The following is a 23242-nucleotide window of genomic DNA, read 5'->3' as shown; positions in this document are numbered from 1 at the left end:
CTGGAGCTGCCCAGAAGTATTTAGCTTTGTAGGGTTTTTATGTACCCTGTAAAGATTGATGGGTATTCAAACCTACAGCTGAGGTTTGCGTAGCTTCACACTCAACAGAATTTCACATTTATGGAAAATGGGTAATTCTTCCCAGTTTATGCATCTGTTATTTAACCTGAAAACTCACTGCAGGCTGAAATCTGACACTGGAGTCATATTGTGTATCTAGAACTTCCCACCTAAGAAGCTAGAACCTTGGTTATAATGAGGATTAATAAAATCTGAAGATCTTCAATTGAGCTGTCTTAAGATGCCCGTGCTTATTTCAATTGCTATGTATTTTATCACATTTTATGAAATTAACTTTGACATTTGGCCAACGTATACTGTACCTCATATAAAACATAAGTTATACTCATAAAAACAATATAAAGTGAAATGAATAGTAACAACAGATTACTCTTTTATATAACCACCTTAATAAAGTAGATATTTCTATTGTTTAACCATTGGGACTATGTTGGAATAGGGTCTGTTTTCCGTGGAGACAGTGAGCACAAGGCTTTTATAAAATGACAAGGGCTGCAAAACCATCTTTTAAAAAGAATGCCAGGTACTTCCTCAGATCTGAGGGTATCTATGGCCTTGAAACCACAGTTAGAATCTAGATGTGGCTCTGGTACCCTGGCTCTGGTATCTTATTGAGATCTTGTGTAGATCAAGTTTATTTGCTTTTTCTTCCACGATAAATTTGAGTTGTTAATTAATCTTCTAACCTCATTGAGATAAAGTAAGGTTAAGCAACATGATTGAAAGGAGCTTTGCAAATTTATAAAGATGTTTAATAATATTTCTAATTATATTGTAAGTGGCTTGAGGCTGGTACTCAGACCCCTTACCAAGAAACTCCCAGGTGGACTCTCCACAGATGACTTTTGGGGAATGGGTGTGTCCAGTGCTGGCAGGTGAAGGTATCTACTTCACCTAACCCCAGTTACAGTGAGAAGAGGTGGGAGCATGGAAACTCTCTGGCCCCAAATGCTCTTTCAGAAGCCTCTATTCCTTAGTACTTAGAGGTAGGTAGGAATGCTTCCTCTGGTGAATTTTGTTCTTCCTCAAAAGCTAATAAGCGGATCTGACCAAGGAAGTAGCAATGGGCTCTCCCCAGCAACTTTTCCATGCCACCCTCCTTCCTTTTTCCCTCACCACTCTCCTCCCATCCCACATGACAGTCTTGAGATTGACTTACATAGTAATCCTGATCCAGACCTTTCCTTCCAATTAGATGCAATTGTCCAAGAGATACCTAGGAATGACAATTTTTGAAAATTATTTTAGCAATAGCATTAATTTAAATGAAAACAAGCCAATTATATCTTACCTGAAAAATAAATAAATAAAAAGGGTGAAGAAAATGTTTAGTTGGTGATTTTATTTTAGTATACTATTTCAGTTTGATGCAATTGGTATGCCTAAAAATGAAGCAGAAAAAAACATTCCAGGCCATATCTTTTATTGGGTAGGTGACTGATGCTGGGCATCTGGCTTCCTCAGTGGCAGGAAGCTGGTCTGCTGGTATATAGCAACGTCTGGAAACATAAACCTAGCAGCCTTTACTCTTGGCTATCAAAGGTCACACAAATGCTGTCCCCTTCCCATTCTCAAAGACATAACACTTCTGAATGCTGGTAAGAGTTCATTCATACTAAATTCAACACTGCATCCAGTGTTTTTTCTATACTTAAAATCTAGGTTTTTTTTTTTTTTTTAAGTAAAATTTTTAGAAGTAAATGTAAAGGAAAAATTTGCCATTACTATGACAACTGGCTTTCACATAGGCTATTGAAACTGCAAGTAGCAGGGAACAAGAAAAGAAGATGGGGTGTTTCTAACTTCTCAGGATGGAGCATTGTTAGCTCTTTTAGAACTCAGTAAACCAAACCCCTTGTAATTTACATGTTCTAAAAATCCAGATCTGTCTGTATACATTACTTGTATCTGAACATCTCCTCTTTCTGCCAAAAATTTGTAGTATTGATATATGTCCCAATCCAAAATCTCACTGTTAGAACTCAGATTTTCAGGTCTCTCAGTTAGTCTCACTTTTTCCACAGGAATACCTTCACTTTTTTCCAATTTGTCAGCAACTGTGAACAGAAACAAACTGGAGAATAGCTAGAATACATAAACTTGCAAGAGATAATAGTCAATTTAGAGAAAACACTGTTAGGCCTATTCTTAAATTCTTAGAGATCTGGTCTACTAACAGAAAAGGAGATCTACCCTTAGGAGATATAAATGTACTGATTTTTATTTATATCGTTCTGAGAAAAGTACAAGAAACCTCATTATTTTTTGCCGTCCTTACAAAAATTGTATCAACATATATCAGATGCTACTGAAGAGCTTGGCCAAGCAGGCTCAAGAAAAGAAGACAGATGTTAGGAGCAAGCAAAAGGACCCCTTTTACCACTGGCTTTTTCCAAGATTGAAACTACAAATAGGAATAATAACTGCTCCTAAATTACTTCCTATGAATAGTCTGAAAATAAATATAAAGATAAATTGTTTGAATAAATCTAACAGAGTTTATATGTAGTAATTCCAATTTCATTAAGCATATGAAATGATCTTGTTATATATATAGCATCTAACAGTAAGAAACAGTTATTTTCCTCTTTTCTTTCTCAGATCCTAATAATGCCAAAGATGTGTATTTAGATATTATTCTGATTACAGAAATTAACCATATGAACCTTACCCTATTTACTTCTTAGAAGATTTTTATTTAAAAAATCTATCATGAGTCTGGTTCAGTGATGTGCAAGATGAAATGTTATACACAACTTTGAAAATAGATTCTAGAAACATACATTAATCTCCTGCTCTATTTTTTTGTAGACAAAGGATAGGGTAATAGAATAATGATTACTTGAATTGTTCTCAAGTGCAGTGATAGAGATTGATAGTGTATGTATCTCAAGTCCATTTCTTCAGGAATTTTTAACAAGCCATCCCATATTCCAAATGTAAGAATGAGAAAAGCTGTTTAATATTTATTTATTTATTTATTTGTTTGTTTATTAAATATTTTATTTATTTATTAATGAGGGACACAGAGAGAGAGGCAGGAATACAGGCAGAGAGAGGAGCAGGGTCCATGCAGGGAGCCCGAGGTGGGACTCAATCCTGAGACTCCAGGATCATGGCCTGGGCCAAAGGCAGGCACTCAACTGCTGAGCCACCCAGGTGTCCCCTGTTTAATATTTATTGATGCTACATTCAAATTTTCAATTGAAGGATAGCACAGCACAAGAACATAGGTACATATTCTAACAAAAATAAAAGATGAGGGATCCCTAGGTGGCGCAGCGGTTTGGCACCTGCCTTCGGCCTAGGGCGCGATCCTGGAGACCCGGGATCGAATCCCACATAGGGCTCCCAGTGCATGGAGCCTGCTTCTCCCTCTGCCTGTGTCTCTGCCTCTCTCTCTCTCTCTCTCTCTCTGTGACTATCATAAATAAATAAAAATTAAAAAAAAAATAAAAGATGAGTACATCCATTTAAAGCTTTTGAAAATTAACTATTAAGAAATCAGAAAACTCTACATTGTGTTAGAAGAATTGTATTGTAACAAATATTAAAAGCATGGTCATTTCATACTTTCATAAATACAACAACTGCATTGATTTATTCTTCTAATTGCTCAAAAAGTCTATTTATCTTAAAATAAATTATGTGAATTACTCACTATAATCTGCCACCTTCTTGTAATGATTTAGGGCAACTTCACAATTTTGTAGAACATTGATTCCTGACAAATATCTGTACCCCTGAAACACAAGCATATATATTCTTAATATTCTGACAGTGTTGTATTTATAACATACCTAGGTAGGCCCAAGAATATTTAATTTACATACCAAAATCATTTGGGACATCATGCTTCCTCCAGCACTTCCAAAGGTGTAATATATTAGTGCCTAAAATTAAAAAAAAAAATCTATGTCTATATCCAGCATCTAAATTTGAAGCTCAAGTCAATCATTTTTTTTTATTCCTAGCCCAGCAATGAACCTTGAACTACTCCAAAATAAATTCCAAATTTCATCCTCTTAATCTGTAAAAATGGCTGACATTTTTTGGAGGGCTTAGTGAACTCTGGAGTCTGTGAAAAGGGCATTGTACATGATATTTCATTTAATCATCAGGAAATACCTATGAAGTAGATATTATTTATCTATCATGGCAAACCTGAAATATGGAACATTAAGAAACTTACGGTATTTTAACCTTAAACTTCTGGCTATTGAGCTGGTGCTTTTAAATACCACTCTCAAGTGACTCTTTTACCTAAAGAGGAGCCTATTCAATGTCCTTTTAAAAAAAATTCAGATTTGTTCCAGAAAAAAATAGAATGACCTTACCTTGGCTTGATTGTATTCCATTCCTATTCCATAAGAAGACAAAAATCCTAATGCCTAAAACCCAAAAGAAAACGAAAACTAACTAAATCCATTTATTTCACAATTATTCTTATTTACACTGGTTAAAGGTATTTTAAATATCTGCTCCATAATAATTTGTATTGTTGGTTTATTTCTTATCCTACAAAAAAATGCCTTTTTATACTTTTGCTAAGGCTGTAAGAATTTGGAAAAGGCAATAGTGGGAATTTTATATAATATATGTGAAAATAGGCTAATATTTACTGAGCTTTAGTATAAATTAGAATAAAAGAACATAACCAATGCTTTGTATATGCTTACCATTCTTGGCAATGGAAAATACCTTTTTCCTTCAACATTTTTGAATTTAAGTTTGAATATTTTTCTTCACATTTTAAAAAGAAAATATGTATATAAAAAATTCAAAGAGCAGGACCCCTGGGTGGCTCAGCTGGTTAAGCGGCTGCCTTCAGTTCAGTTCATGATTCCAGGGTCCTCCATGTTGGGCTCCCTGCTCAGCAGATAGTCTGCTTCTCCCTCTGCCTCTCCTCCCTACTCATGTGCTCACTCTCTCTCTCACATAAATGAATAAAATATTAAAAAAATTCAAACAGGGATCCCTGGGTGGCGCAGCGGTTTAGCGCCTGCCTTTGGCCCAGGGCGTGATCCTGGAGACCCGGGATCGAATCCCATGTCGGGCTCCCGGTGCATGGAGCCTGCTTCTCCCTCTGCCTGTGTCTCTGCCTCTCTCTCTCTCTCTCTCACTGTGTGCCTAACATAAATAAAAAAAAATTAAAAAAAAAAAATTCAAACAGAAAGAACTATATTGAATGAAAGAGAAAGTCTGATCACAAAGCAAGATGGTACAATAGGCAACTCCAGATCTCCAGTGTCTCCACAAGACACTGATTTAGCAACAACATACAGTCCAAAAAGTCTTTATGAGAACTCCAGAAACCAGTTAAGAAATCTTAGTAACCCAGACAAACTCAAAGCCAAGAAAGAACAATCCATTGAAACAGGTAAGAAAAGCCATTTTATTAAACCTACAATTGCTCTTTCCCCAAGCCAGCACACAATTCAGAGTGATCAGGAGAAAAAGCTCAACTCAAGGCTTTTCTCTTGGGAGGGAAAGAGATGAGTGGAACTTAGGTCCAGTGTTCCAGCTTTTGGGGGGATTGCCCAAGGGTATGATTTCTGATTTGCCTGACTCAGAGCACTAATGAAGAACTAGTATACTTTGGAGTCCTAGGGGGCTGCTGAGAACAAAAGAGAGCTCAGCCACTTTTTGCAGCACTGAAGAATTTGTAGTACACCACAGACAGAAGCCAGGACAACTTGGCACAATCAGCAGAAAGTGCCCAGCTTGTAGCTTCTCCCTTGGGAGGGAAAGAGAAGACTGGAATGGGGGCCCAATATTCTGGCTTTGGGGCAGCTGTTCAACGGACTGGTTTCTTTCCCATCTGACTTGGAGCATTAACAGAACTGGCATACTTTAGATGCCTGGGGTCACTAAGAAGAAAAGGGAATTTAGCAGCTTGTTGCAATACCAGAGTATCTGCAGTATCATGGATAGACACTAAATGAAGCAAAAGACAAGTGCCTGATAAAGACCAACAAATCTAATTGGGAAATTACAATACAAGCCCAAAGAAGACACACACCTGAGAAGTTTGAGAGGCTCCCAGAATCTCTAGCTATGCTGATTGGTGAAAGTCTTTATAGCCAGTCTGTAAAGATGGTAAGGTGGCTATAGTTGCAGATGCATAGTCACAGCAAAAATTAACAAAGCACATGGAGAAACAGGTAAATATGGCTCAATCAGTAGAACAAAATAAGTCTAAAAATATCCCAACCCTAAAGAAATGGAGATCTAGAAATCACCATACAAAAAATCCAAAACAGTTCAAAATGCTATAAAAAAGTATATATAAGCTAATAGCCAAAATCAGGAAAAGAATACATGAATAGAATGAGAATATCAACAAAGATATAGAAAAAGAAAGGAAGCAAGCAAGCAAAACTCCTTTTAAAAATTCTGGAGCTGAAGAATACAATAATTGAATTGAAAAATTCACTAGAAGGATTCAAAAGTAGGCTTGATCAAGCACAAGAAAGAATTAATGAACCCAAACATAGATCATTTGAAATTATCGAGTCAATGGAACAAAAAGAATGAAGAAAAGTTAAAAAAAAATCCTAAGAGACTTATGGAAAATCATCAAGGAGACAAATATACACATTTATAGGAGTCACAGAAGAAGAGTGAGGAAAAACTGGTAGAGAGCCTGTTTTAAGAAATAGTGGCTGAAAATTTCCCAAATCTGAGGAAGGAAATAAGTATCCAAATTCAAGAAGTTCAATAAGCTTCAACTAGGATGAACACAAAGAGGCCCACATCAAGACACATTATAATCAAACTATTAAAAGTCAAAGAATCTTGAAAGAGGCAAGAGAAAAGAGACTCATTATGTATAAGAAAGCTCCGTAAGTGAGCAATTATCTCAGCAGAAACATTGCAAGCAGGAGGCAATGGGCTAATATATCCAGAATGCTGAAAGGAAACAGCTGTCAACCAAGAATACTGTATTGGAAAAGCTGGTCTTCAAAAATTAAGGAGAAATAAAGGCCTTCTCCAATAAACAAAAGCTGAGGGAGTTCATCACCACTAGACCTGCCTTATAAAAACTGCTGACAGGACTTGGAAAAAAAAAAAAAAAGGATACTAAACAGCAGTATAAAAATAGACAATATAGAGCTTTTGGTAAAGATAAATACATAGACAGATACAGTATATAATATTGTAGTATTGTAATTAGTGGTGCAAAAGTAACAATTCTGGAATAGAATTTAAAAGAATAAAAGATAACTATAACTAAAAATGTTAATGAATACAAAATATCAAAAGATGTAATTTGTGTCAATGACAACATAAAGTAGCGGGAGGAAGGAGTGTTGTGATTGCAATTAAGTTGATATCAGTTTAAAACAGATGGTTTTGGGGATCCCTGGGTGGCTCGGTGGTTTAGCGCCTGCCTTCAGCCCAGGGAGTGATCCTGGAGTCCAGGGATCAAGTCCTGGGTCAGGTTTCTACATGGAGTCTGCTTCTCTCTCTGCCTGTGTCTCTGCCCCCCTCCACCCTCTCTCTCATGAATCAATTAAAAAAAAGATTTAAAATAGATGGTTTTAACTAGAAGATGTTTTATGTAATCTCCATGATAACTATAAGGAAAATATGTATAGAAGATATACAAAAGAAAATGAGAAGGGAATCAAAATATGTCACGAATAAATAAATAAATAAATATGTGAGAAAAGAAGGGACCAAGAGAGGAAAAGATGGACAAAACAATCACAAGACAAAACAATAAATAAATTAACAACAGCAAGTTGTTTATACTTATACTCTAAATATAAATAGATGAATCTTCTAATTAAAAGACATAGAAATGGGACGCCTGGGTGGGTTAGCGGTTGAGCACCTGCCCCTGGCTCAGGGCATGATCCTCCGTCTCAGGATCAAATCCCACATCAGGCTCCCTGCCTGGAGCCTGCTTCTCCCTCTGCTTGTGTCTCTGCCTGCCCCTCTCTCTCTCTCTCTCTCTCTCTCTGTGTCTCTCATGAATAAATAAATAAAATCCTTTTAAAAAAATAAAAGACATAGAAAAAAGACGGAGGGGCAAGATGGTGGAAGAGTAGGGGTCCTCAACTCACCTGGTCCCATAAACTTCTCCTAGTTAACTTTCAAAACATCCTGAAGACCTACGAATTCCGCCTAACATTTAAAGAGAGAAAAGCTGGAAAGCTACAGAGAGAAAAGTTTTCGCTTCTAACAAGGTAAGAAGGTGGGAAAAAATCTGTGCTGGAGTTTTCCTGGGCAGAAAAGTGCTTAGCGGGGAAATCAGGCAAAATCCTAGCAGGGAAAGTGAAGTCTCAAGATTCTTGCAGTCAATATAAGAGGAGGGGCGCCCGGGAGAAAGCTCACCGATACTCGTGGTCGGATATCCTCTGGCATTTCGAAGAAGCCAGTCGGTTAGGTGGGCTGGCTCCGGACAGAGGTGACTGAGCCCTATTCCCATTCAGAGAGGTGGCCCCTGGGAGTGTAGGTCCAGTGGCACAGGGCCCCAGATCCCAGGGATCTTTGACCAAGAGGACAAAGCCGGTATCCTGCCTTCCCCGGGGACTGGCAGAAGTGGGGAGGGCACAGAACAGTGAGGACTCTCCTGCCACTGGGTGCCCCCAAGCTGTGCAGATCAGCGCACCCGCGTTGGTCCCCAGGAGCATCTAGGCAAATGCGATCGGGGAGACTGTGGTTAATTAAACATGGGGAGCTCCATTCCAGAGCTGGAAATCTGGCCAGGGCCATTGTTTCTCCTCTTTGTTTCACCTTGTGCCTGGGAGAGGTGGCTGCTAGGGAACAGGGTCCTCACAGGATAAACAGATCCCACGGAGCCCAGCACCTGGCAAGGGGGTGGGGCATCTCCGTCCAGGCACAGACACCTGAGAATCAGCAAAGCAGACCCCTCCCCCAGAAGACCAGCTGGAAGAACAAGGGAAGAGCAAATTCTTGACCAAGCAACTCTGGAAAGCTCCAGGTTTGAGAGAAAATCAAGGGAAAATAGTATACAAAACTAGAGGGTCCCCCCCCCCTTTTTTTTCCTTTTTCCATTATGACTACTTCTTATATCAGACTAAAAATTTCCAATATTTTTTTCTTTTCCTACCTTAACTACAATATTTTACTAGCTCTTCATTTTAAGCTTTTTCCATGTTGACTTTCATATTTCTACAATTACATGTCTTAGATATATTTTTCACTTCTGGAATCCCTTCAAAGTATTCAATTTCATTTTGGGAGATTTAGGAGATATGGGCTTTGTTTTGTGTTTTTCGTTTTTTTCTGCCTCATTTTGTTCAACAATGGTGAAAGTTAATACCTTCTAAAACATTACCAGCATACACCCAGAACCAAGTGGAAAACAGTGCTGGTTCACTCTCTGAGATTATATTCTCTCTTCATTCCCATCTGACCCCTCTTTTATCTTGTTTATCTTTTGGTGGTCAAAGTTAGGGCTTTCTATAAGTATTGCTGGTTTATAAACATTTGGGATTGATCATCTTCTAACATACAGAACAAAACACTCAGAACCAAGAGGATCACCCTCAGGTAGACTCTTCACTACCACTTCTTTTTCACCACAATCACCCAGCCCCCCCCCCTTTTCTTCCCTTTTTACTCTTTTCCTTACTTTTTTCCCCCATCTTTTCCTTTTATTCTCCTTCTTTGGGGTTTTTGGCCTTTTATTTTTTACTACATCGTTTTAAAATTTGTTTTACATGTCAGTATCTTTTTGTCTTATTTTATTTTCATCTTCTTTTTCATTTTCTGGTCTTTAACCTCTTTGGAATCATCTAGGTTGTATTTTACTTAAGTCATGGATGATATTTTTGATTCCCTCACTCATACAGCCACTCTGCAATGGACAAAGTGACTAGAAGGAAGAATTCACCACAAATGAAAGAACCAGAGACAGTACTCTCTGCCACAGTTACAGAATATGGATTTAAATACAATGTCAGAAATTCAATTCAGAAGTACAATTATAAATTTACTGGTGGCTCAGGAAAAAAGCGTAAAGGACTCAAGAGACTTCAACACTGCAGAATTGAGATCTAATCAGGATGAAATTAAAAATAGACTAAATGAGATGCAATCCAACTGGATGCTCTAACTGCTAGGGCTAATGAAGTGGAAGAGAGAGTGAGTGACATAGAAGACAAGTTGATGGAAAGGAAGGAATCTGAGGGAAAAAAGAGCAAAAGAATTAGGAGTCCATGAGGAAAGGCTTAGGGAAATAAACAATAGCCTGAGAAGGAAGAATTTACGTATAACTGGGATTTCAGAAGAGGCTGAGGCGGTGGGGGGACCACAAAGTACATTTGAACAATTCAGAGCTGAGAACTTCCCCAGTCTGGGGAAAGAAACATTCAGATCCAAAAGATAGAGAGGACCTCCCTCCCACCCCCCGCCAAAAAAAAACCAATAAATACCATTCAGCACCTCGACATTTAATAGTGAAACTTGCAAATTCCAAAGATAAAGAGAAATATCTTAAAGCAACTTGAGACAAGAGATTCTTAACTGAAATGGGAAGAAATACCAGATTAACAGCAGACCTCTCCACAGAGACCTGGCAGGCCAGAAAGGGCTGGCATGATATATATGAGAAGAACATGCAGGCAAGAATACTTTATCCAGCAAGGCTGTCATTCAGAATAGAAGGAGAGATAAAGAGCTTCCAAGATAGGCAGAAACTAAAACAATACGTGACCACCAATCCAGCTCTGCAAGAAATATTAAGGGGGAACCCTGTAAAAGAAACAGGGAGCCCAAAGAAATAATGTGCCAAAACAGGGACTGAATGGGTATTACAATGACACTAAGTCCATATCTTTCAATAGTTACTCTGAACGTGAATGGGCTAGATGATCCCATCAAAAGACACAGGGTATCAGACTGGATAAAAAGCAAAACCCATCTGTATGCTGTCTATAAGAAACTCATTTTAGATCTAAGGACACCTCCAGCCTCAAAATGAAGTGGTGAAGAACCATTTACTATTCAAATGGTCCTCAAAAGAAAGCTGGGGTAGCAATCCTCATATCAGATAAATTAGAGTTTATACCAGAGACTGTAGTAAGAGATGAAGAGGGACACTATATCATACTTAAAGGGTCTATCCAACAAGAAGACCTAAAGATTATGAATATTTATATCCCTAATGTGGGAGCTGCCAAGTATATCAATCAATTAACCAGAGTAAAGAGACACTTAGATAATAATATACTAATACTAGGAGACTTCAACACGGACTCTGAGCAAAGGACAAATCTTCCAAGCAGAACATCCCCAAAGAAACAAGGGCCCTAAATGATAAACTGGAACAGATGGATTTCACAGATATTTACAGAACTTTCCATCTGAATACAGCTGAATGCACATTCTTCCCAAGTGCACATGGAACTTTCTCCAGAATAGACCACATACTGGCTCACAAGTCTCAACCAACACCAAAAGATTGGGATTGTCTCCTGCATATTTTCAGACCACAATGCATTGAAACTAGAACTCAGTCACAAGAAGAAATTTGGAAGAAACTCAAACACGTGGAAGTTAAAGAGCATCCTACTAAAAGATGAATGGGTCAACCAGGAAATTAGAGAAGAATTAAAAAGATTCATGAAAATGAAGATACAACCGTTCAAAATCTTTGGGATACAGCAAAAGCAGTCCTAAGAGGGAAATACATCACAATACAAGCCTCCCTCAAAAACTTGAAAAAAACCCTCCAATACACAAGCTAACCTCACACCTAAAGGAACTGGAGAAAGAATAAAAGCCTACACCAAGCAGGAGAAGAGAGAGAATAAAGATTAGAGCAGAACTTAGTGAAATAGAGACCAGAAGAACTGTAGAACAGATCAACAAAACCAAGAGTTGGTTCTTTGAAAAATTGGAAAAAACTCAAATACACAAGCTAACTCACACCTAAAGGAACTGGAGAAAGAACGACAAATAAAGCCTACACCAAGCAGAAGAAGAGAGTTAATAAAGATTCAAGCAGAATTCAATGAAATAGAGACCAGAAGAAGTGTAAAACAGATCAACAAAACCAGGAGTTGGTTCTTCAAAAGAATTAATAAGATAGATAAACCCCTAGACAACCTTATTAAAAAGAAAAAAGACTCAAATTAATAACATCACAAACGAAAGAGGAGAGATCACAACCAATACCAAGGAAATAAAAATTATTTTAAAAACCTAGTATGAGCAACTATATGCCAACAAATTAGGCAATCTAGAAGAAATGGATGCATTTCTGGAAACCCACAAATTACCAAAACGGGAACAGGAAGAAATAGAAAACCTGCACAGGCCAGTAACCAGCAAGGAAATTCAAGCAGTCATCAAAAACCTCCCAAGACACAAAAGTCCAGGGCCAGAGCCAGATGGCTACCCAGGGGAATTCTATCAAACGTTTAAAGAAGAAATAATACCTATTCTACTAAAGCTGTTCTGAAGGATAGAAAGGAACAGAATAGTTCCAAACTCATTTTATAAGGCCAGCATTTCCTTGATTCCAAAGCCAGACAAAGACCCCACCGAAAAGGAGAATTACAGACCAATATCCCTGGTGAACATGGATGCAAAAATTCTTCAACAAGATACTAGCCAATAGGACCCAACAGTACATTAAGAAGATGATTCACCATGACCAAGTGGGATTTATCCCCAGCATGCAAGGCTGGTTCAACACTCGTAAAACAATCAACGTGATAGATTGCATCAACAAGTCAAAAAGCAAGAACCATCTGATCCTCTCAGTAGATGCAGAGAAAGCATTTGACAAAATACAGCATCCATTCCTGATCAAAACTCTTCGGAGTGTAGGGATAGAGGGAACCTCCCTCAGTATCTTAAAAGCTATCTACGAAAAGCCCACAGCAAGTATAATTCTCAAGGGGGGAAAAACTGAGAGTCTTTCCCCTAAGATCAGGAACAAGACAGGGATGTCCACTCTCATCACTGCTATTCAACATAGTACTAGAAGTCCTAGCCTCAGCAATTAGGCAACAGAAAGAAATAAAAGGCATTCAAATTGGCAAAGAAGAAGTCGAACTCTCCCGCTTCACAGATGACATGATACTGCATGCAGAAAAGCCAAAAGACTCCACCCCGAGATTGCTAGAACTCATACAGCAATTCGGCAGTGTGGCAGGATACAAAACCAATGCCCAGAAATCAGTGGCATTTCTATACACTAACAATGAGACCGAGGAAAGAGAAATTAAGGAACCAATCCCTTTTACAATTGCACTCAAAAGCATAAGATACCTAGGAATAAACCTAACCAAGGATGTAAGGGATCTGTACTCTAAAAACTATAGAAAACTTCTGAAAGAAATTGAGGAAGACACAAAGAGATGGAAAAACATTCCATGCTCATGGATTGGAAGAATAAATATTGTGAAAATGTCTATGCTACCCAGGGCAATTCACACATTCAATGCAATCCCTATCAAAATACCATGGACTTTCTTCACAGAGTTGGAACAAATAATCTTAAGATTTGTATGGAATCGGAAAAGACCAAGAATCGCCAGGAGAATATTGAAAAAGAAAACCAATGCCGGGGGCATCACGATGCCGGATTTCAAGCTGTATTACAAAGCTGTGATCATTAAGACACTATGGTATGGGCACAAAACCAGACACATGGATCAATGGAACAGAATAGAGAACCCAGAAATGGGCCCTCAACTCTATGGTCAATTAATATTCAACAAAGCAGGAGAGAATATCCACTGGAAAAAGGAAAGTCTCTTCAATAAATCATGTTGGGAACATTGGACAGCCACTTGCAGAAGAATGATGCTGGACCATTCTCTTACACCATACACAAGGATAAACTCAAAATGGTTGAAAGATCTAAGTGCAAGACAAGAATCCACCAAAATCCTAGAGGAGAACACGGGCAACACCCTTTTTGAACTTGGCCACAGCAACTTCTTGCAAGATACATCTATGAAGGTAAAGGAAACAAAAGCAAAAATGAACTATTGGGACTTAATCAGGATAAAGAGCTTCTGCACAGCAAAAGGAACAGTCCACAAAACTAAAAGACAACTTAAAGAATGGGAGAAGATATTTGCAAATGACATATCAGATAAAGGGCTAGTATCCAAGATCTGTAAAGAACTTATCAAACTCAACACCCAAGAAACAAAAAATCCAATCATGAAATGGACAGAGGACATGAACAGAAATTTCTCCAAACAAGAGCTACACATGGCCAACAAGCACATGAGAAAATGCTCCGCCATCACTTGCCATCAGGGAAATACAAATCAAAACCACAATGAGATCCCACCTCACACCAGTGAGAATAGCGAAAATTAACAAGACAGGAAACAACAAGTGTTGGAGAGGATGTGGAGAAAGGGGAACCCTCTTGTACTGGGAATGCAAACTGGTACTGCCACTCTGGAAAACTATGGAGGTTCCTCAAGAACTTAAAAATGGAGCTACCCTACGACCCAGCATTGCACTGCTACGTATTTACCCCAAAGATACAGATGTAGTGAAATGCCATGAAAACCTGCACCCCAATGTTCATAGCAGCCATTTCCACAGTAGCCAAACTGTGGAAGGAGCCACGATGTCCTTCAACAGATGAATGGGTACGGAAGATGTGGTATATATTTACAATGGAATATTACTCAGCCATTAGAAAGGATGAATACCCACCATTTGCTTTGACTTGGGTGAACCTGAGGGTATTATGCTGAGTGAAATAAGTCAATCAGAGAAGGACAATCATCATATGGTTTTACTCATACGTGGAATATAAGAAATAGTGAAAGAGATTATAAGGGAAGAGAGGGGAACTGAGTGGGAAAAATTAGAGGGAGACAAACCACAAGAGACTCCTAACTCTGGGAAACAAACAAAAGGTTGCAGAAGGGAGGTGGGTCGGGAGATGGGGTAACAGTGTGATGGGCAGTGAGGAGGGCACTTGATGGGATGAGCATTGGGTGTTATACTATTTGCTGGCAAATCGAACTTCAATTTAAAAATGTAAAAAACAAACAAAATGAGTCCTATGCTCCATTGACTGAACCCCATAGGCACTCCTCAATATCACCATCTTAAATATCTGTATAACTTTAATTATGTTTTTGAATACTATTTTTACCACAGGGATTTTTTGCAGTTAAATACAAAATATTATATTTGCAAAATAGTAAACAGATTTACACGTTATAATAAAATATGAGTTTTTAAACCTTCATTGTCCGAATACAAAATTCCAAACAGACTAAATGTTGCCATCATATCCAGCACTATAAATGATATAGTGATTCCTTTACAAACTAATTAACATGTATGTTATTTTTTAGTTGGAGTATTAATTAGTTAATTAAGTCAACAGTTGTTTTGTTGACATGTTCTTTATGCCAAACATAATCTGAGTTGGTGGGTAGAACATGATTAATAGGTAAAGTCCTTATGGGTTGATCTGAAATACAAATAATTGCAGCACAATTTAGGTAGACTACAGTATAAAATGCCTTAGGCAAAGAAAAGTGTCTAACTGGTTCTGCCTTGAGCAGGCGAGGAAGGCTTCTAGGAAAAAGTGACATTTGTACCTAGTCTAGAATACTGGACAGAGGCAACATAAGGTTTTATTTGTCTGTATTTAACTAAAGCATTTGACACGAGGTCAAAATTCCATTCCCAGAAAATAAATTCCAAATTAACATAAATGGTACATGAAACACATGGATTTCAGAGCCAAAATCAGAGTATCACTCCCATACTCAGACTAATGTGGGTCCATGGCATGGCCACAGATTGCCCTCTAATCCCATTTCATTAACCATCAAATACTTGCCATTGATTTTAAGAAGAAACAGGTAGGAGAATGTAATTGGCTGAATGCTAATCCAATGCCAGGAAGAACAACTCTAAATGCATGACCACTGGCCATGTATTATCACAGCCATCTTTGTAGAGACAAGCAGGCATTGTTGGGACAGTGTTTTTGAAAGTGTACAATTACAGACTTTGGAGGGGGCATGGCATAGTAGCAGACAGGGGTTCTGGGGTCAGAAAGTTGGGCAGTATGCAAATCCAGATTCTACAACCTAATGAGCTTCCATCTTGTTCATTCTTTCAGTGTTACTTCTTTAAACCTCAGGTTTCCCTAACCTGCAAAGGGAACTGATGATAATGTCACACTACTTGATAAGGTTGCTACAAGAACTGAATAATATCTGCACAATCCCTTAGAGATGTTAAAGAACATCAGTGATTAATGTGTAATGATTTTCATCCTAATGGCTTTGTCTTTGGAGTCAGTCAGTCCTGGCTTTACATCTGAGCAACAACACTGGGTTCTTGTGACCTTCCCTCTCTAAGTCTCAATTTCCTCATCTGTAAAATGGGAATATCTGTCTGATATATGTGTGTGCTTGGTCTCCGGAGGATAATAAGATAGAATACGAGTGAGGACAAACTTATGACCTGGAAGGCTGACATTGACCTGATATGCAAAATTCAATCACACTGCTTATTGCAATGCTACAATATTTGGTGGCAAAAAGCCTCTGATCCAAGCACTTGCTATGCTTTCCCTGACATCCTGGACACCCTTATTCCTTACTCAGACTTCCCCTCCTCTCCTGACCTCCCCATACGAAGTGTTAACATCTGGAGGAGTGGGGAGCCTACATGATCCTGTACTATATAGGACCACAGCTGCATTGCTGTATCCTAAAATTTTGCAGTCATCCCATAGAAGAGTCTGATTCCAATAGCAAATCTGCTTGTAATTGATTTGTCTTCTTGTAAAAGAACAACTAGTCAAACAGATTCTATGCTATAAACAATGCTTAGTTCAATGACTGTGACGAGGATGGCCACATGCCACATCCATCACAGCTCTCTAACAGAGAGCTAATAGGCTAACAGACTGGATGACCATCTTTCTTCTCAGGCTGTTTGTGCCACCATGGTATAAGAATACTGCTTGCATACTTAAGAAATATTGCTGAGAACTGTAAAGACAATGCAGCAACAGCAATGTGGCTAAAGAAGCTGGAAATGTATACTAAGAATGGCAATAAAAAGAATGAGAGGGCTAGAGATAGAGAATTGAAGAGAATGAAGACAGCTATCTCTGGTGAAAAAGTAAGAACAGAATACTGAAATGTAATAAATGGAGTGCCAGAAGTCTAGTAAAGATCTGAGTTTACCAAAGAAAAATGAAAAAGAAATGAACCCATATGATAAAGTGGCATTGAAGGGTCGGGGAAAATACAATTGCAGCATACGTATAAAGGACAGTTGGACAGAGGAAAGAGGCATAATTATTTTTCTCATGTACTTTGTGTGATTCATTCCTCAAAATTACAAATCAGAGGAAATTTTGATAAGGGCAACAAAAGCATTTAAGGTTATGAACAGAATCTATTGTATTGATTTTCAAAGAAACTATACCTTCTAAATAATGAGAAATACTAATTAACGTTTGTCTTCATGAAAATGGTGGAAATTGAGGAAAAAGAAAACAAAACTGAGTCTAGTCTTACAGGACTAGAAGATGTCCTATAAGATAGAAGTAGATAAATTGTATATTTTTTACTTCTCTGATTTTCATTCAGAAGCAAAAAATCAGACTTAAGAAAGATTTACTCTTAATATCAATGAACAGGGGCACCTGGGTGGCTCAGGGGTGGAGCATCTGCCTTCAGCTCAAGTCGTGACCCCGGAGTCCTGGAATTGAGTCCCGTATTAGACTCCCCATAGAAGTCTGCTTCTCCCTCTGCCTATGTCTCTGTCTCTCTGTCTCTCTCTCTCTCTCTCTGTGTCTCTCATGAATAAATAAATAAAATCTTAGAAAAAAAAATCAATGGCCAGCTTCCAAAAGAAATTTGTCAATTGGCCAAATAAGAATCAAGATCATGGGGTTAAACCTCATTGTTTTAAGAATTACAAAATAGATCATTCATCTTGTATCACCTTAAAACTTGATTTAGGGGCGTCTGGTTGGCTCAGTAGTTTATTTTTTTATTTTTATTTTTTATTGGAGTTTAATTGCCAACATATAGCATAACACTCAGTGCCCATCCTGCCAAGTGCCCCCCTCAGTGCCCATCACCCAGTCACCCCAACCCCCCACCCATCTCCCTTTCCACTATCCTTTCCCAGAGTTAGGTGTCTCTCATGTTTTGTCACCCTCACTGATATTTTCACTCATTTTCTCTCCTTTCTCCTTTATTCCATTTCACTAATTTTTATATTCCCCAAATGAATGAGACCATATAATGTTTGTCCTTCTCTGATTGACTAATTTCACTCAGCATAATACCCTCCAGTTCCATCCACCTTGAAGCAAAAGGTGGGTATTTGTCGTTTCTAATGGCTGAGGAATATTCCATTGTATACATAGACCACATCTTCTTTATCCATTCATCTTTCGTTGGACACCGAGGCTCCTTCCACAGTTTGGCTATTGTAGACATTGCTGCTATAAACATCGGGGTGCAGGTATCCTGGCATTTCACTGCATCTGTATCTTTGGGGTAAATCCCCAGCAGTGCAATTGCTGTGTCGTAGGGCAGGTCTATTTTTAACTCTGAGGAACCTCCACACAGTTTCCAGAGTGGCTGCACCAGTTCACATTCCCACCAACAGTGCAAGAGGGTTCCCCTTTCTCCACATCCTCTCCAATATTTGTTGTTTCCTGTCTTGTTAATTTTCACCATTCTCACTGGTGTGAGATGGGATCTCATTGTGGTTTTGATTTGTATTTCCCTGATGGCCAGTGATGCGGAGCATTTTCTCATGTGCGTGTTGGCCATGTCTATGTCTTCCTCGATGAAATTGCTGTTCATGTCTTCTGCCCACTTCATGATTGGATTGTTTGTTTCTTTGTTGTTGAGTTTAATAAGTTCTTTATCGATCTTGGATACTAGCCCTTTATCTGATATGTCATTAGCAAATATCTTCTCCCATTCTTTAGGTTGTCTTTTAGTTCTGTTAACTGTTTCTTTTGCTGTGCAGAAGCTTTTTATCCTGATTACATCCCAAGAATTCATTTTGGCTTTTGTTTCCCTTGCCTTTATGGATGTATCTTGCAAGAAGTTGCTGTGGCCAAGTTCAAAAAGGGTGTTGCCTATGTTCTCCTCTAGGATTCTGATGGATTCTTGACTCACATTCAGATCTTTCATCCATTTTGAGTTTATCTTTGTGTATGGTGTAAGAGAATGGTCTAGTTTCGTTCTTCTGCATGTGGCTGTCTAATGTTCCCAGCACCATTTATTGAAGAGACTGTCCTTTTTCCAGTGGATATTCTTTCCTGCTCTGTCAAATATTAGTTGACCATAAAGTTGAGGGTCCACTTCTAGATTCTGTTCCATTGATCCATGTGTCTGTTTCTGTGCCATTACCACACTGTGATCACAGCTTTGTAGTACAACCTGAAATCTGGCATTGTAAATCCTCCAGCTCTGATTTTCTTTTTTAATATTCCCCTGGCTATTCGGGGTCTTTTCTGATTCCACACAAATCTTTTTTATTTATTTATTTATTTATTTATTTATTTATTTATTTATTTATTTATTTATGATAGTCACAGAGAGAGAGAGAGAGGCAGAGACACAGGCAGAGGGAGAAGCAGGCCCCATGCACCGGGAGCCTGATGTGGGATTCGATCCCGGGTCTCCAGGATCGCGCCCTGGGCCAAAGGCAGGCGCCAAACCGCTGCGCCACCCAGGGATCCCTTTTTTTTTTTTTTTTGATTCCACACAAATCTTAAGATGATTTTTTCCAACTCTGTGAAGAAAGTCCATGGTATTTTGATAGGGGTTGCATTGAATGTGTAAATTTCCCTGGGCAGCATAGACATTTTCACAATATTTATTCTTCCAATCCATGAGCATGGAATGTTTTTCCATCTCTTTGTGTCTTCCTCAATTTCTTTCAGAAGTGTTCTGTAGTTTTGAGGGTATAGATCCTTTACCTCTTTGGTTAGGTTTATTCCTAGGTATCCTATGCTTTTGGGTGCAATTGTAAATGGGATTGATTCCTTAATTTCTCTTTCTTCAGTTTCATTGTTAGTGTATAGAAATGCCACTGATTTCTGGGCATTGGTTTTGTATCCTGCCACGCTACCGAATTGCTGTATAAGTTCTAGCAATCTCGGGGTGGAGTCTTTTTGGTTTCTATGTACAGTATCATGTCATCTGCGAAGTGGGAGAATTTGACTTCTTCTTTGCCGTTTTAAACGGCTTTTATTTGTTTTTGTTGCCTGATTGCCGAGGCTAGGACTTCCAGTACTATGTTGAATAGCAGTGGTGAGAGTGGACATCCCTGTCTTGTTCCTGACCTTAGGGGAAAGGCTCCCAGTGTTTCCCCATTGAGAATGATACTTGCTGTGGGCTTTTCATAGATGGCTTTTAAGATACTGAGGGAGGTTCCCTCTATCCCTATACTCTGAAGAGTTTTGATCAGGAATGGATGCTGTATTTTGTCAAATGCTTTCTCTGCATCTATTGAGAGGATCATATGGTTCTTATTTTTTCTCTTGTTGATATGATGAATCACATTGATTGCTTTATGAGTGTTGAACCAGCCTTGCATCCCAGACTCCCCGTGTCCCCCGAGCTTCTGCCAAAACTGGGGATAAATCCACTTGGTCATGGTGAATCATTTTGTTAATGTACTGTTGGGTCCTATTGGCTAGTATCTTGTTGAGGATTTTTGCATCTATGTTCATCAGGGATATTGGTCTATAATTCTCCTTTTTAGTGGGGTCTTTGTCTGGTTTTGGAATTAAGGTGATGCTGGCCTCATAGAATGAGCTTGGAAGTATTCCATCTCTTTCTATTTTTTGGAACAACTTTAGTAGAATAGGTATTGTTTCTTCTTAAAACGTTTGATAGAATTCCCCTGGGTAGCCATCTGCCCCTAGACTTTTGTGTCTTGGGAGGTTTTTGATGACTGCTTCAATTTCCTCCCCGGTTTTCAACCTGTTCAGGTTTTCTATTTCTTCCTGTTCCTGTTTTGGTAATTTGTGGGTTTCCAGAAATGCATCCATTTCTTCTAGATTGCCTAATACTGGGATATAGCTGCTCATAATAAGTTTTTAAAATCATTTGTATTTCCTTGGTATTGATGGTGATCTCTCTTTTTTCATTCGTGATTTTATTAATTTGAGTCTTTTCTCTTTTATTTTTAATAAGGCTGGCTAAGAGTTTATCTATCTGATTAATTCTTTCAAAGAACCAACTCCTGGTTTTGTTGATCTGTTCCACAGTTCTTCTGGTCTCTATTTCATTGTTTTGCTCAAATCTTTATTAACTCTCTTCTTCTGCTGGGTGTAGGATCTATTTGCTGTTTTTTTTTCCAGCTCCTTTAGCTGCAACGTTAGCTTTTGTATTGAGTTCTTTCCAGTTTTTTGATGAATGCTTTTATTGCAATGTATTTCCCCCTCAGGACTGCTTTTGCTGTATCCCAAAGATTTTGAACTGTTGTATCTTCATTCTCATTAGTTTCCATTAATCTTTTTAATTCTTCTCTAATTTCCTGGTTGACCCTTTCATCTTTTAGCAGGATGGTCTTTAACCTCCACGTGAAGTGGAGAATTTCTTCTAAATTTCTTAGAATTTCTTCTAAACTTCTTTTTGTAATTTAGTTCTAGTTTCAAAGCATTATGGTCTGAAAATATGCAGGGGACAATCCCAATCTTTCGGTATTGGTTAAGACCTGATTTGTGACCCAGTATGTGGTCTATTCTGGAGAAAGTTCCATGTGCACTTGAGAAGAATGTGTATTCAGTTGCATTTGGATGTAAAGTTCTGTAAATATCTGTGGAATCCATCTGGTGCAGCCCATCATTTAAAGGTTTTGTTTCTTTGTAGATGTTGTGCTTAGAAGATCTGTCAATTACAGAAAGCGCTGTGTTCAAGTCTCCCAGTATAAGTGTATTATTATCTATGTATGTCTTAACTTTGGTTATTAATAGATTGAAATACTTGGCAGCTCCCGCATTGGGGGCATAAATATTCATGATTGTTAGGTCGTCTTGTTGGATAGATCCTTTAAGTATGATATATGTCCCTCTTCATCTCTTACTACAGTCTTTGGGATAAACTTTAATTTATCTGATATGAGGATTGCTACCCCTGCTTTCTTTTGAGGACCATTTGAATGGTAAATGGTTCTCCAACCTTTCATTTTCAGGCTGTAGGGGTCCTTAGGTCTAAAATGAGTCTCTTCTAGACAGCAAATAGATGGGTCTTGCTTTTTTATCCAGTCTGAAACCCTGTGCCTTTTGATGGGATCGTTAAGCCCATTCACATTCAAAGTTACTATTGAAGATAGGAATTTAGTGTCATCATAATACCTATTCAGTCCCTGTTTTATGGATTGTTTTCTTGGACTTCCTCTTTCTTTTACAGAATCCCCCTTAATATTTCTTGCAGAGCTGGTTTGGTGGTCACATATTTTTTTAGTTTCTGCCTATCTTGGAAGCTCTTTATCTCTCCTTCTATTCTGAATGAGAGCCTTGCTGGATAGAGTATTCTTGGCTGCAGGTTCTTCTCATGTAGGACCCTGAATATTCCTGTCAGCCCTTTCTCGCCTGCCAGGTGTCTGTGGAGAGGTCTGCTGTTAACCTAATACTTCTTCCCATAAAGGTTAGGAATTTCTTGTTCTTGCTGCTTTAAGGATCTTCTCTTTATCTTTGGAACTTGCAAGTTTCACTATTAGATGTCGGGGTGTTGAATGGTTTTTATTGATTTTGGGAGGGGGGAATCTCTCTATCTCCTGAATCTGAATGCCTGTTTCCCTCCCCAAGTTAGGGAAGTTCTTAGCTATTATTTGTTCAAATACACTTTCTGGTCCTCTGTCCCTTTTGGCACCTTCTGGAACCCCAATTAAACATAGATTTTTCCTTCTGAGGCTGTCATGTATTTCCCTTAACCTTTCCTCATGATCTTTTGTTTTTCTTTTTCCTCAGCTTCCATCCTTGCCATCAACTTGTCTTCTATGTCACTCGCTGGTTCTTCTACCTCATTAACCCTTGTTGTTAGGACCTCCAGTTTGGATTGCATCTCATTTAAGTGATATATAATTTCAGCCTGATTAGATCTAAATTATGCAGTCATGAAGTCTTTTGATTCCTTTATGCTTTTTTTCCAGAGCCACCAGTAGCTTTATAATTGTGCTTCTGAAT

The 23242-nt window shown here is 38.4% G+C and overlaps 1 protein-coding gene across 18 annotated transcripts in view; it reads right to left on the bottom strand.

Annotated features, from left to right (window-relative positions):
* The window catches only part of SEL1L2 (SEL1L2 adaptor subunit of ERAD E3 ligase), a 137318-nt gene that overhangs the window by 28890 nt on the left and 85186 nt on the right, over positions 1-23242 (bottom strand). For 17 of the 18 annotated variants that reach the window (XR_007405532.1, XR_007405531.1, XR_007405534.1 and 14 more), the window contains 5 exons: positions 4419-4472; positions 3915-3974; positions 3743-3824; positions 1984-2138; positions 1241-1297 (listed from right to left, as the gene is read on the bottom strand). Coding sequence is in view for 14 of the 18 variants with exons in the window: in XM_049100423.1 (XP_048956380.1) it covers positions 1241-1297; positions 1984-2138; positions 3743-3824; positions 3915-3974; positions 4419-4472 (408 nt within the window). In the remaining 4 variants the exon portion in view is untranslated. The remainder of the gene's footprint in view (positions 1-1240; positions 1298-1983; positions 2139-3742; positions 3825-3914; positions 3975-4418; positions 4473-23242) is intronic. The other variant, XM_049100426.1, reaches the window with a different exon arrangement.

This window comes from Canis lupus, chromosome 24 (genome assembly GCF_003254725.2).
Source record: "Canis lupus dingo isolate Sandy chromosome 24, ASM325472v2, whole genome shotgun sequence".
NCBI lineage: Eukaryota > Metazoa > Chordata > Mammalia > Carnivora > Canidae > Canis > Canis lupus.
This window is presented reverse-complemented; position numbering and strand designations above follow the sequence as displayed.